The sequence below is a fragment of the Plecotus auritus genome, assembly GCF_963455305.1.
Source record: "Plecotus auritus genome assembly, chromosome: 3".
Lineage (NCBI taxonomy): Eukaryota > Metazoa > Chordata > Mammalia > Chiroptera > Vespertilionidae > Plecotus > Plecotus auritus.
The window spans coordinates 120,948,797-120,963,875 of NC_137772.1; the positions used below are offsets into that span (position 1 = coordinate 120,948,797).

The window sequence follows — 15,079 nt, forward strand, 5'->3', positions numbered from 1 at the left end:
CTGTATTTCAAACATTCTCCATTGTCCTATCTTTTGGGCTATTACTTTGTGAATCCATAAAACAGAAACTCGAGGACTTCTGCTTAGTTTCATACAAATCGGGCCACATAATTGGCACTCAGGGAATTGAAAAAGTGACAACCTATTACCTTCTGAAATTCTTTAATCATATTTATTCTGATAAAGGCAAAATCAAAAACAGCGTATGAAGAGCCAAGAGATCTTTCAGCAATAGGGAAGCGATGTAGCAGCACACGTGCTGAGGCATTTGATAGGTTAGAGGATGAGCTTGCACAACTCCAGGGCAGTCAGCCTGATGGCAGGTACTTTCCCACTTGTAGCCCCTGCTGTGTGTCACGCCCAGGACAGAATCTGAGGACAGCCATGAGGTCTGCAGGAGCATTCTGGGCTGAGGTATTTTCATTATTTAATCCATTGCATTCTCTCCAATAGGAATTTATATTTCATCCTTGTTACTTCAGTGAAAGTGCTCCCCATTCCTTTTCACTAGAAAATGCTCAGTCCTAAAGTGTTTTCAACACCATGGAATCATCCTAATTTTTTCTTAAAATATATTTTATTGATTTTTTACAGAGAGGAAGGGAGAAGTATAGAGAGTTAGAAACATTGATGAGAGAGAAACTTCAATCACCTGCCTCCTGCACACCTCCTACTGGGGATGTGCCTGCAACCAAGGTACATGCTCTTGACTGGAATCGAACCTGGGACCTTTCAGTCTGCAGGCCAATGCTCTATCTACTGAGCCAAACCGGTTAGGGCAGTGGTTGGCAAACCGCGGCTCACGAGCCACATGTGGCTCTTTGGCCCCTTGAGTGTGGCTCTTCCACAAAATACCACGGCCTGGGCGAGTCTATTTTGAAGAAGTGGTGTTAGAAGAAGTTTAAGTTTAAAAAAATTGGCTTTCAAAAGAAATTTCAATCATTGTACTGTTGATATTTGGCTCTGTTGACTAATGAGTTTGCCAACCACAGGGTTAAGGGCATCATCCTAATTTTTATTTTGAGTCCTGTTGATCTCTTTTGGTTGTGTCTCTGCTCTTCACAATCAACTAGGGAACAATGATCCAGATTTTATTTACTTCTGAGTAGGTCCTGGGCAATTAAAGGCATGTGGACAAAATAAATATTATCGAACAGCCTATAGGGAGGGGATTAAGACTTATTTGAGCAGAGGAAGACAGTGTTCTTGGTAAACCAAGACGTGACAAAGTAAAGGTGAAATAAGAAATGTGATGTTTCATAGAATTCACTTCAAGACCACTACTCGATTGCTAAGAAATTATTCAATACTCAGATATGAAAATTTCACATGAAATTCCCTCTAATTCCAAGTGGTCTTTGCAAGTAGCAGGACAGCTCATGGTTTTTGTTTGGTCCTAAGAGAAGTGAGATTCAGCTCAGGAAGAAATTGTTATCTTCAGGGATATACAGAGCAGAGATAGCAAGTCAATCATAGTTTCTAAGAATAAAGAAAGATTTCTATGTGTGTGAATTTTATAAAGCCTACAAACTTTTATTGATGCCTCTGTATACTCTACAGTTAAATTGGATATCAAGACAATTTGTGAACCAACCTCTCATCAGACTCTTTCAAGAGCTTGCCCTCCTCAGCATCTGGGAAACTGTCCTGGCCGGCAACTACTGTGTTGCTGCTGGAGGTGGTTCCTGTGGATTAGAAGACACTTAGAAAAAAAAAATACATGTGGAAGAGGTCAAAGTAAAGTCTCAATATTCCAGGAAAGGATTTCCTGTGAAATTTCATGTTTGAAGGATGCCTTCTATTTTCTGTACAATCGCTGACATTCTAAACAAACTCTAAGCCCACTCCACTGAAATAGGAGAATCCCAGACATCTATTATAGTCCAACCTAATTCCTGGACTCTCCTATAAACTGAGGTTACAACATTATTGAAAACTTTTCTTAGGTAATGAGCTTTTTTGCAATGGCCATCCCTGCTGTTAGCTGCTTTAGCACTTCTAGGTCCAGGAGTTATTGAGCTAATGTTAGTGAAACAAGTCCAAGTTTCTAGAGTGTCTGACATCTAGGCTACTGCTTGTCTGCAGGAATGCTGCTTTGGCAGCTAGATGTGGCGAGAACAGAAGGCATGAGAGACTAGGCCAGGAGAGAGATTTGAAAGCAGTCGTGATATTAGATAAACCAAAACAAAGCTGGCTTCAATGAATTTGAGGAGGATTGTATATATTTCATAAAATGATGCTGAAAGGCCAATTTATGGAAAGTGGTAATATTGTTAGAGGCATTTTAGTCAATTCTGAGAGAATATTCACCAAGGGAATCCCATAAACACAAGATGGAAGGTGCCGACTGAGATTCCTAAGTGATGCTGTGTCCTACCTGGGATCAGCCTAAAGTATAAAGCTTAGGGCATGTGAATACTGGGCCACCGATTATCAGTTATGCTTACAAAATCATTTTTTAATCTCAGCTATTCTTAAGCCATCTTTCTTTTTTTAAAGTTATTTTTCAATTACTATTAACATATAATATTGTATGTTTCAGGCATACAACATAGTAATTAGACATTTATATACCTTATGAAGTGATCACCTCAGTAAGTCTACTACCCAGCTGACACCATACATAGTATTTACAATACTATTGACTACATTCCCTATGCTGTACTTTATATCCCTGTGACTGTTTGTAACTACCAATCTGTACTTCTTAATCACTTCACCTTTGTCACCTAGCCCCCCCTACCCTCTGGCAACCATGAGTATGCTCTCTGTTTTGTTTATTTGTCTATTTTGTTTTTATATTTCACACATAAATGAGATTATATGGTATTTGTCTTTGACTGATTTGTTTCACTCAACATAATGCCCACTAGGTCCATCCATATTGTCACAATTTAAACCACCTCTTAAATGAAAATACATGCCAGAATCAGAAGTAGCAACACACTCGTATCCTTTCAGTTTCCACACAAAGGAACATCAGAGACCCAGGACAGGCTGTCCACCGGCCCTACCAGAGGCTGCTGTGGAGACCTTGCTACTGGCAGCAAAGTGGTAGAACGGTGGATTGTCACAGTGCTGGACGATGGGGTTCACGGGCTCCGTCTGCTGCAGCTCAAAGAGCAGCTCTTCCATGGTTTGAATGGTGTTATTACGGCACAAATATATCACCACCTTTTTAATCTAAGACGAAAAACAGAACACAGGGATGTTTCAAAGAGCCTTGTCCACAATAATGCCAGTGGGTTGGCAGCAAAGAATATAACCCACTCACTGCCATGAAGTGTTATCCCCAGGAGCTACTACCCTGGTAGCTTATCTTCCTGCTGCCTGGAGACAATCGTAGTGTCTGGATTAAAACTCACCTTTCTCTACAGCACATCTGATGGGAGTGTGTGTCAAAGGTCTTACCCTTCCTAATGGCTGAGTTTACAAAAGTTACTTTTGGGGCTTCTGAAATTTAACCAAAAGCAAAAAACATGCCATCTGAAGTTTTATCTTGAGAAAGGATTTCATTTATATAAACCATGGGAAAAAACTGAGATCTATTTTTTGTTTAAAAAGGAATCTGGTCCCCTGCTATTCTCTTCTCCCCTAGAAACAAATGAATTTTAGCTGTTTGGATGATTTTACATTTTAAAAATAACTGACAACTCTGGAATAAAGCTCTGTGCTACTGGAGCCCTCAGAGTCAAACCTGAGGTGCGGAAGCTGCAATGAGGCTGATGGAGCTTAAAACAGCAAGTGGGCCCAGGATCTCTCAGGAAACAGCCATACACACATGCCAAGTGAGTTAGGGCTTAAAAATCCTGTCGTTGTTGATGATCATGTCACTTTTGACTACAAACACTATATACTGGGCATCTCAGAAAGATTTCTCTCTGCTTGGATTTATCTTCTACCAACTAAATTTGAAGAGAAAAATCTGGGTATTCTGCATTTTTATTCTATTTTAAGAGCATCAAAAAGTAAACATGAAATATTTTTATTAGAAATAATATGCCTTACTTAGTTTCTCTTACATAATGGGTCCAATGTTTATAGAAGCCAGCCTCAGTAACGGATAAAAGAACATCTCTATTTTACTTGGAACAAAGGGCACATTCTGACTTGCACTTGCAGATGGAGCCACCAACAAGATAATGCCTACTGAGAGCCCAGGGAAACTTACATAGGGCAAGAGAAGTGTATCACTGCTAACCCCACACAGGCTGATCAGGAACTGCAGGGTGACCCTCAAGTTGTTACTCCACTTCTCATTGTTGGCTAGAGCATTCCAAACATTTTCCATTTCTGGTCCAGGAACTTCATCTCCATACTGCAACAAACAAAAGAAACACTGATCCAGGAGACATGGGGAAAACACAGGGGTGCAAAATGTTTGATTAAAAGTGCTTTTAAGGGTCATGGCTATCTCAAAACCATAGAAGGGGACACATGGCCAGCCATCCAAAAGATGCCACTTTCAGCAATTTGTAACACACAAATTAGTAATGCACAATGCTTGTTCATGTGATTAAAAATGTTAGACTTCTTATTTTATAATTTTTAAAACTATGGTAAAATACATGTAACATAAAGTTTACCGTCTTAAACATTTTTAAAAATACATATTTTTATTTATTTCAGAGAGGGAGGGAGAGGGAGAGTGAGATAGAAATATCAACGATGAGAGAGAATCACTGATCAGCTGCCTCCTGCACAGCCCCTACTCGGGATCGAGCCTGCAACCATGCATGTGCCCTTGATTGGAATCGAACCCGGGAACCTTCAGTCCACAGGCCGACATTCTAACCACTGAGCAAACCCGGCTAGGGCTTAACCATTTTTAAGTGTACAGTTGGATAGCATTAAGTATAGTCACACTGTGGTGTAGCCATCACCATCACCTTGTTCACTTGATTTTTAATGACAAATGCCACTCTCCCTGGGTTTGCAGCCTAGAGTTTGATGAGCCCAGATTTTCTGGGACGATGGAGCCATGTTATGGGGGCACGATACCTTGGCCGTCATGTACATGAGGTTATTCAGGACTAGAGACGTAGCTTCTGGGGAGCCCCAGCCATTCCCTTTCAGCCCATGAGAAGTGGTCACTTCTCCTTGCTGGTTCTTGCTGTCATCCTCTGGACTACTGGGGCTCGACCCCGGGAGGAGGAGTTTGCTGTCCACCAGCTCGATGTTGTGCAGCCAGGGTAGCAGGTAGGTGAGCATAATTTGACGCCCGTTTGGGTGCGTTGTGGGGAACCTCTGGCTTACCTCTAAAGAGAAGGGTGGTGATAGAGAGCCATGTGTTATGGCATTAAAATAAACTAAAATATTAACACTACTGACAGATAGCACAGGGCACTTGCATACACAGCAGCTCCCCAAGGCCATGAAATCTTAAAACTGATGCTTGTCCTCTAGCCTTTCCTTTCAAATCTGGTGCCCTGTGGGGGAAAGTGAGAGAGCACAGTGGGAAGAGCATGGCTTGGTGAGAATGGAGTGAGGGGGAGGCCCCCTGAGTTCAATCCATTGCTAATAGAAGAGGTACATTAGAGTGGACAGAACAAGGGACTTGAGACCAAAAGGACATGTGATTAGATCCAGTGCCTCCACACACTAGCTGCATGAGACTCTAGGTTCGTTACTTAACTTCTCTGTTCCTCCGTTTCCTCCTCTGTCAAATGAGGCCACTGGGTTCCACATTGGGCTATTGTGAGGATTAAATATAGAATAATAATGTTATGTAATATGCTCAGCATGGTGCTTGTTATTTTGTAGGCTCTAAATAAACAGTGGTTAGGACTATTAGAACAGTGGCTGTCTTTCCACTGCACCAATATCATACCAATAGAGCATCTTCTATGCACTATTAGGTGTTAAAAAGTGGGATGGGAGTCTCCGGGAAAAATCCATCCAGTGTGCCAACTCCTGTCCATGAAGTCCACTTGAAAACTGCCAACTATGTGGAAGCTGCATGCTCAATGTTCTGTTTCATGACATAAATGAATCAAAGGTTGAAACTATGTGTGCAGCCCAGTCATTTCACTAAAGCTTTCTCTAATAGCATGTTGCATGCGTTCACAGCCAGAAGCATTTTAATTTCATAACCTGAATGAGCCTTCTATAGAAATAAAAGAACTGCGTTATGCATGTGCTGCAAGATCTAAGATAACCTCTGATTTCTACCTTCTAGAAAAGAAACCTTTTTTTTCCTAAGGAAAATGAGAAAGCTAATCTGATGCACTTACTACCTGGCATGGGAGGGGACCTCATTTAGAGAGCTCATGGCTGTTAAGAAATAGAACAGCACAGATAACAAGAATTACACCAAGCAAACCCACTGGATTCCTGACACTGTAGTTTTAACTAATTTTGCACTTTTCCTAAAATTACAATTACAATTTTTTACTTTGAAGATTAAGAGTATACATATTTAATGCTGTGCCACAAGAATCAGACAGTGTTAAACTGTTATGTTTTACATGGGTCAAAATTTCAAAATTTACTAAATTTTTAAACTTTATGGATGTGATGACTACTATGACATATGTTTAGATCCTTGTAAAATCAGAGCAGTCATTCATTCCAACACACTGGGCCTTTTTTAGGTGCAAGGCCATGTGCTGGGTGGAGAGAGGAGACTGAAGCCTCAGTTCCAGCCCTGAGCAGGAGGCTCTGACACAAGTTATGTTCATGGATAATTCTGGGGTAAGGTAGAAAGTGACAAGTGACTCACAGAGGCTCAAACAGTGTGCTTTGGGAGTTCAGCGAAGGAAAAGGATTTCTAGTTACAAAGAGACAGAGCCCTTTCATGGCAAAAGAATGACTTAAACTCTGCTGGAAAGGATTGAGACTTTGGAAGGAATAAACTTTTCATTCACAAGGACAACCACTATTAGGAGATATATGTAAAACTTTAGACCAGTGGTCGGCAAACTCATTAGTCAACAGAGCCAAATATCAATAGTACAACGATTGAAATTCCTTTTGAGAGTCAAATTTTTTAGACTCAAACTTCTTCTAATGCCACTTCTTCAAAATAGACTCGCCCAGGCCATGGTATTTTGTGGAAGAGCCACACTCAAGGGGCCAAAGAGCTGCATGTGGCTCAAGAGCTGTGGTTTGCCAACCACAGCTTTAGATAATAATTAAAAATAAAAAGAATACTTGTCATCTTTAACAGTGGTATGAAAGCCTAGATTTTTTGGGGAGGGAGAGAGAGAGAAATGTCACTGTATGAGAGAAACATCAATTGGTATCTCCTATACGCGCCCCCACTAGGGACTGACCTGCAACCTGGGTATGTGCCCTGACCGGGAATTGAACAGACAACTTTTCTGTGTATGGGAAGATGTTCCAACCAACTGAGCTATGCCAGCCAGGGTGGTCTATAGACGTTTTGTAGACACAATCACCTTCTAACATATCACAAAATCCATTAATTAATTATTTATTATGTTAATGCATCTTAATGAGAGGATGGGATGTTGGTCAGAGGTACCCCAGGCACCTCCACCAGGGCCTGGATTGTAGAGGAGTTTTTGAAGGAAATAGAAGAAAAAAATGCCACAGATATGCAAACAACTCCCCCATTCACCTCTCCAGAAACAAATTAAATAAAATGTGAGACGTTGTCAGTGAACTGCTATATATATTTTCCAGCTCCTTTGGGAAAGACCCAAACAACTTGGCTGGTTACTGACAAGGAATTAAGTCATTTGAAAATATCCTATCTAATAAAAGAGTAATATGCAAATTGACCATCACACCAAGACACAAGATGGCCACCCCCATGTGGACACAAGATGGCTGCCACAAGATGGCCACCACAAGATGGCCTGCAGGGGAGGGCAGCTGTGGGAAGTTAGGGGTGACCAGGCCAGGAGAGGAGGGCAGTTGGGGGTGACCAGGTTGGTAGAGGAGGGCAGTTGGGGGAGACCAGGCCAGCAAGGGAGGGCAGTTGGGGGGGACCCAGGCCTGCAGGGGAGGGAAGTTAGGGGGGACCAGGCCTGCAGGGGAGGACAGTTAGGAGGGACCAGGCCTGCAGGGGAGGACAGTTGAGGGGGGACCAGGCCAGCAGGGGAGGGCAGTTGGGGGGGACCAGGCCTGCAGGGGAGGGCAGTTGGGAGCCAGCAGTCCTGGGTTGTGAGAGGGATGTCTAACCGCCTGGGATCGGGCCTAAATGGGCGGTCGGACATCCCTCAAGGGGTCCCAGATTGGAGAGGGTACAGGCTGGGCTGAGGGACACCCCCCCCTACACATATTTCATGCACCGGACCTCTAGTAGGTAATAAAAATCTCACCACAGGGTTTTAAATAATAAAGGCAGTAAAAACAAGAGCTATTATAACCACCTTTTTAAAAAACAGTATTTCTAAAATGTTATTCCTCATAAACCAAAATTTTCAAAAGTCAACTCTTGAGGAAAACCTGATTGCAACTCATCATATGAGCTTCTTTTCTTGTTAAACTTGCCATACTACTTATTTCCTCTCTCCTCAAGGTCAGATTCTCTCCTCAAGGTCAGACTCTCTCCTCTACTAGCTTCTCCCACTCAGCTAATAAACTTGCTAAAATAAAACCTCACTCATCCTCTGAATCTGCATCCCCCATAGCCCCACCCTTCCTCTTTCCTTCTTTCTCAGCCATACAGCTGAGATCTGGCTCCTGCTGCTATGTCTCCAAGGAAACTACTGACAGTTACCAATGAATTGAGAAATCCAGAGGGTAATTTTAGATCTTATCTTTTGGGATCTCTCTATTCCATTCAAGGCTGTGGACTGTTCACTCCCTCCTCAATAAATCTTCTTTCTCCAGGTTTCCATTAAAATCACCTAGACAGTGGGCCTAGGTGTTCTCTCTCAATGTGCCTCCATGCCCTCCCTCACCCTTCTTTCCTTGACCCAGTGCTTGGAAATTGGGTGTCCAGGTTCTTTCTCTCACTCTGGGATCTGTCCAAACACAATCTCATCTGCTCCCTTGGTTCTAAATCCTTCTGTTCCTCCATGAGGTGCTAGTGCTGGCCTCCCCTTGACACTGGTCTGTCTATACAGAGACCTATACTCAGTATCCCAAGTTAGCTCATGTCCCCCACTTCACCCTAAACCTTCTGTTCTCCCTGAACGACTCTCAAGATGGGGTCATCACCACTGGCCCCAGATTCACACAGGCACTCTCTTTTGTGTGCTCCACCCAGGATTCATCACCCTGGTCTCTCCTCTCCACTTGCTCTGGGCTGCCTCAGTTCCAGCCTTCATAACTTCCTCCTTGGATGACTGTCATCATTTCTCAGCTGGTCTCCTCTCTCTAGACTGCATGTCCTCTACTGTCCCCTCCACACTGTAGCCCATCTTTCTAAAATGCATTCTTGTTTGATACTGATCAGTGGCTTTCAAAACCCAAGCACCTTGCCTGGATGCCCTTCCTGTTGTTCACAGGGCTCTGAGGGGTTTCAAGAAGGACATGGAGATCACTGGCCTACAACAGTCCTTAGGGAGCAATACAAGGCCTTCTAAGATTTGACTCCTGCTTCTATCTGTCCATGACTCTCCCCTGTCCCTGTATATATTATGTTAGCCAACTGACCACTATATAGTCTCTCAAATTAACCTGCTATTTGGCACCTCTGAGTTCAAGCATACAACATTTCATTGGTCTGTAATGCCTACCTGCTTACCCACATAATGTCAACTATTTGTCTGCTTTGCAAATTTCTACTTCTTTTGAATTGCAGCTCAGACATCACATTCTCTGGGAAGTCTTTCCTGATATTCCTGGCCCAATAATTGATCACACCTTCATCTCCCAGCAGAATGTGCTTTATTTATTGCAGTTTCTGCACTGTATCACAGCTATACAATTGTAAGCCTTACTTTATTACTAGATTATGATGAACCTTTGATGGGAGAGACTGTTTTATTTACCACTGTATTCTGAGGACCCATGAACAGTGCCTAACATTGAGGTGGCCCTCAACTCTTGGTTGAAGTAAATAAAAATGAAATTTACTTTTTAAAGGAGAGAATTAATTTATTGAAAAGGATTTTCTTGGGTGAAGAGATTAATCAAATAGCATATATGCATGGCCTGTGGATACAGACAACAGTGTGGTGATGGACAGAGGGAGGGGGTGAAGGCTGGGTGAAGGTAGGTAAAGGAGGGGAAAATGGGGCCTTTTGTAACAGAGTCAATGATAAAAAAAGGCTTTTCTTGAATCCCCCACCACACACTGTTTTAGGCACCCTGTGAGGATGTGGCTCACTCTGTCTCAGGTAGATGGAGAGGTTTTACAAAATAGTAGATTTTAAATAGATCTTAAGGATGATTATGAATTAGGGAGAGGGCCATTTCCAGCAGAGGAAGCAGCATGAACAGAAGCAAGGATTACCTGAGAATTAAATAAAGGTTTGTTGGGTAAAAGGCAGAAAGCAAGCTTGGAACAGGAGGTGTCTTATAGGTGAAGGTGTTCCAATTTTATAGCACTGGCTTTGGGGAAAGATGTCTCGATTTAATTCTGACTTGGCTGCTTCCTTCATTATATGGTTTTGAGCAAATTACTGAACATCTCTAAGCATTAGCTTCTCATCTGTAATATAGAAATGATGATTCCAATGGTAGTGGTGATGGTGACAATCCCATGTCAGGACTGGGCTAATAGCTTGATTATTATTAGCTCATTTTAATCCTTACATCCTATGAGGTAATTTTTGTTGCAGACAAAGAAACAAAGTTTAGAGGCTCTGTGACTTGCCTGTGGTCCGGCAGCTAGTGCATGGTTGGGCCAGTGATTAACCCAGGCTGCCTGACTCTAGAGCTTCACTTCTAACCTCTACTCATGGAGTCTAAGATTAAATTATAAGTGAAATGTATATAAAGGGCCTAGAACAGAGCCTGGCACATTAACCACTCAATAGATAGAAGCTGTTATTAGCAATTTTTAGGACAACTGGGTAGACACATTTGAGTTAGGAAGTGCTGTATATATTTGGTTTTGCTTTGCAGGTGGATGGCAGTCAGGGGTGTTACAGGTGGGGAGGGCCAGGGGCAGGACTCATGAGGGTTTGGACTAAGGCAGTGGAGATGTAGACAAAGGAGATGAATTCAAGATACCAAAGTCAGCCTCCCCTCAAGGTACTATGTGTGCTCAGGCAAAACTTAATTGACCAATACAATTTTTAAAAATAGATTTATAAAAAAATTATTCACAAAGATTACTTGCAAAGATGTGCCAAATATAAAACTCTCAACAATTCATATATGTAGCAACATACAAGCTATAAATCACCTTTACTATTGCCACCAGCAAACAATTTGCAGCAATTATATGTGTTAGAAGTTACACAACCCATATTCATTTCTTTAGAAAATTTTACATAGACAATCTTGTTTGTAAAACATGATTAAGCATCTTTGCATTTGTCCCATGTTTATTTATACCTACACTGTTTTAGATAAACAGATACTTTTACATTTAAAGACATTATAAAATTTACTTTTGTATGTAACTGGACTTAATCCATAATAATTTTGATCTATAAATTTAGCACCAATAAGTATGATTCTAAATTGGCATTAAAATTTAAAAAGCAAGATTAGTTAGAGCAGAAAGGATCACATATGTCATCACTGATTATTGTCTGGTACCTGAGAAGAGCGGGAGAGTGAGCTCGGGATACATCCTGGCCAGTTCACATGACAAGAGGGCTAGTGACATGCTGTAGAGGGGTGGCAATGGGCCGTGGGTTCCATAGAGAATACTGCCAGGTCTTTGTTCCGCTACTTTCTTTGAGTAAACAAAAAGCTTTGCTTCAAGGATCTATAAAGAGGTAGGAAAGTAAGAATACAGAAAAATATTGGCTACATCAGGAGCATTTCTATTTAATAAAGGTTCAAAGTAAACTAATAAATATAATAGTATTCAATATAGTAGTATTTAATATAATTATATTCAGTGGATAGCATCAGTTAATTCCTATTTATAGTGATATGCACATATGACATAAATAAATGCATATCAAGAAATAGTAACCCAGGGATCAACCCCCATTTCTATTTTCTGTGCCCAAGGGTGGATGTTTCTATGTCAGTAAATGGTACATGCCTGCATGAGCTGCATGGAGATTTCATAGGTCTCTCTGTTGGTGTCAGAGGCCTTAAATAGAACAAGGTTTAGCAACGTCACTATGTCGAAGGGATAGTTCCTAAAAAACAAACAAACAAACAAAAAAACACACACACACCAAAAAGCACAGTTTATAAGACTGCCTGACTAGTAATCTTAATAAACCAATTACCTCTCAAATCCTAGAAAGCACACTGACCTCAGTCACACTTATTAATGACATCCCATGCCCATTTGGCAATTGTTTTGCCTCCTTTTTTAAAAAAAATTCTTTATTGTTTAAAGTATCACATATGCTTCCCTTTTTCCCCCATTGACCTCTCTCCTGCCACCCCCTCCCCCAAGCACAAGCCCTCCCCCCCTACAGTCTGTGTCCATTGATTTTACTCATATGCATGCATACAAGTCCTTTGGTTGACTTCTTAGCCCCTCACCCCCCGCCTTCCCTTATACGTTGTACAGTCTGATCAATGCTTCTATGTCTCTGGTTCTATTTTTGTTCATCAGTTTATGTTGTTCATTATATTCCACACATGAGTGAGATCATGTGATATTTATCTTTCTCTGACTGGCTTATTTCACTTAACATAATGCTCTCTAATTCCATCCATGCTGTTGCAAATGGTAAGAATTCCTTCTTTTTTACAGCAGCATAGAATTCCATTGTGTAGATGTATTGCCTCCTTCTTTTGCTGTTCATTAGTTGATACAGGGAAATAACTCTATTTTTGTTTAAAATAGAACATTGTCACACCAGGAGAAACAAACATTAAAAAATCTATCTAATACATAGAGATTTTAATGAAAAACAAATACAAATAGAAAGGATAGCATTTAGATGACATATTTAAATTTTTTCAATAGCTCACTGATTTAATATTTTCATTCAATCTCTCTACACTTATTAAGCAAGAAACATATACCATGAACAATTGCAAAGTGCTTATGATATTACTAGAAGCCCAGTGCACGGATTCGTGCACTGGTGGGGTCCCTTGGACTGGCCTGCAGGGATCAGGCTGAAACTGGCTCTCCGACGTCCCCTGAGGGGTCCCAGATTGTGAGAGGGTGAAGGCCAGGCTGAGGGACCCCACCAGTGCATGATCAGGGCTGGGGAGGGACTGTGTGAAGGCTCCAGGGCATGTCTTGCCCATCTCGCTCAGTCCTGATGGGCCGGACCCCAACAGCAAGCTAACCCATCGGTCAGAGAATCTGTCCCCTGGTGGTCAGTGCACATCATAGTGACTGGTCATATGGTCAAGTGAACAGTTGGACACTTAGTACATTAGGCTTTTATTATATAGGATTAGTGAGGCTAATTCTAAGGGCAGCTTCCAGTATATTTAGGGAGACAAAACTATACAGTCTAGTTATGATGAGTGGTATGATGGCAGATTGTGAACTCTTGATGAGGGACACCTAAATCAGAGTTGGGTCAGTAAAGGCTTTTCCCAACGAGAGACAAATAAACTGAGCCTCAAGCCCCAGGAGACATCAGCCAGGTCATGGAAGGGTGGTATGGGAGTGTTCTGGGCAAAGAGAACATTTTAAAAAATTATAAGAATGAAACAGCAAGATACCTTGTGAAAAAGGAAAGACTCTCTGAGTGAAAGAAATAAGTAGAAGAATAGAAGGTGATGGGACTGGGGTGGGGGTGGGGGTGGGGGAATGTGTGAAGATCCTTCAGGATTTGCAGTGGGGGTGGGGGTGGGAAGATGTGTGAAGAAATGACATTAGGTTTTGAACACTTACTCTGGCTGCTGAATGGAGAATGGGTTGCAGGGGGTCAATATTGGAAGCTGTGACAATCATCCAGATAGGAATTGATAAGGGTTTGAATTAGTGCACGGACAGTAGAAACAGAAATGTCAGCAGGATTTGGTAATTGATTGTATGTGTGGTATGAAAGCTAGGGGAAAATAAGGACATGGACAACAAAGTATGAGGCAATTAGAGGCATAATCAAATGCAACATGGAGATCAAATCCACTATTTCTTGCTATGGTATACTATTTAAAGATAATATCTTTTTACTGTATGCATTTTCTTAACTATAGTGGAAATAAGGTCACAAATGGAAAACTCCTGGCGAGAAAACTATTAGTGGATGGTCTGTACCAGAAGACTGCCAAGAAATCTATGGCATTTTTATACACCAATAGTGAACTTACAGAAAGAGAGATTTTAAAAAAATCCCATTTACCATCGCACCAAAAAATTTAAGATACTTAGGAATAAACTTAACTAAGGAGGTAAAAGGCCTGTACTCAGAAAACTACAGGACACTGAAAAAAGAGATAGAGGAAGACATAAACAGATGGAAGAACATACCATGTTCATGGATTGGTAGAATCAACATCATTAAAATGTCCATACTACCCAAAGCAATCTATAGATTCAATGCACTCCCCATTAAAATACCAATGGCATATTTCACAGACCTAGAACAAACTCTCCAAAAATTCATCTGGAATAAAAAAAAGACCCCAAATAGCTGCAGCAATCCTGAGAAAGAAGAACAAAGTAGGGATCTCAATATCTGATATTTATTTTAAGGCAACTTTCAGAAAGCAGAAGGTAGCCTGAAGGTGAAAAACATACTTGTTATTCTGTGGGTTCCTTTATTGATTGTATATAATTACACTGTCTCAGAAGTTCTGTTTTGGAACTTTCACTCTTCTAGAAAGGCACAATCCGACTATGAATACAGGCCCATCTTATGGTGGAAAAGCTTAGTGAGAGATTATAGTGAGAGTTGCTTAGACTCATAAAAAAAGATTTGTACTTTTTATATTCTATATTACTTAAATTTTAATTTTTTATGGTATTAGTAATACATGAATATATTTTCCTTTTAAAAAAAACACACACATGAGGCTTTAGGACCCACTCTGAAGATGCTCCACTTTCCTGGCTGGCAAGTCAGTGTTGGTTGTAGGCAGGTGCATAGAATAAAATGTGGACATGCCCCAT

The 15,079-nt window shown here is 41.2% G+C and overlaps 1 protein-coding gene across 11 annotated transcripts in view; it reads right to left on the reverse strand.

The window, feature by feature from the left end:
* Nucleotides 1-15,079, reverse strand: part of FRY (FRY microtubule binding protein) — a gene marked incomplete at its 5' end in the record, with an annotated part of 677,381 nt that overhangs the window by 204,025 nt on the left and 458,277 nt on the right. For all 11 annotated transcript variants that reach the window (XR_013960263.1, XM_080662182.1, XM_080662181.1 and 8 more), the window contains 6 exons: nt 1,595-1,685; nt 3,015-3,183; nt 4,172-4,318; nt 5,002-5,258; nt 11,629-11,800; nt 12,086-12,185. Coding sequence is in view for 10 of the 11 variants with exons in the window: in XM_080662182.1 (XP_080518308.1) it covers nt 1,595-1,685; nt 3,015-3,183; nt 4,172-4,318; nt 5,002-5,258; nt 11,629-11,800; nt 12,086-12,185 (936 nt within the window). The remainder of the gene's footprint in view (nt 1-1,594; nt 1,686-3,014; nt 3,184-4,171; nt 4,319-5,001; nt 5,259-11,628; nt 11,801-12,085; nt 12,186-15,079) is intronic.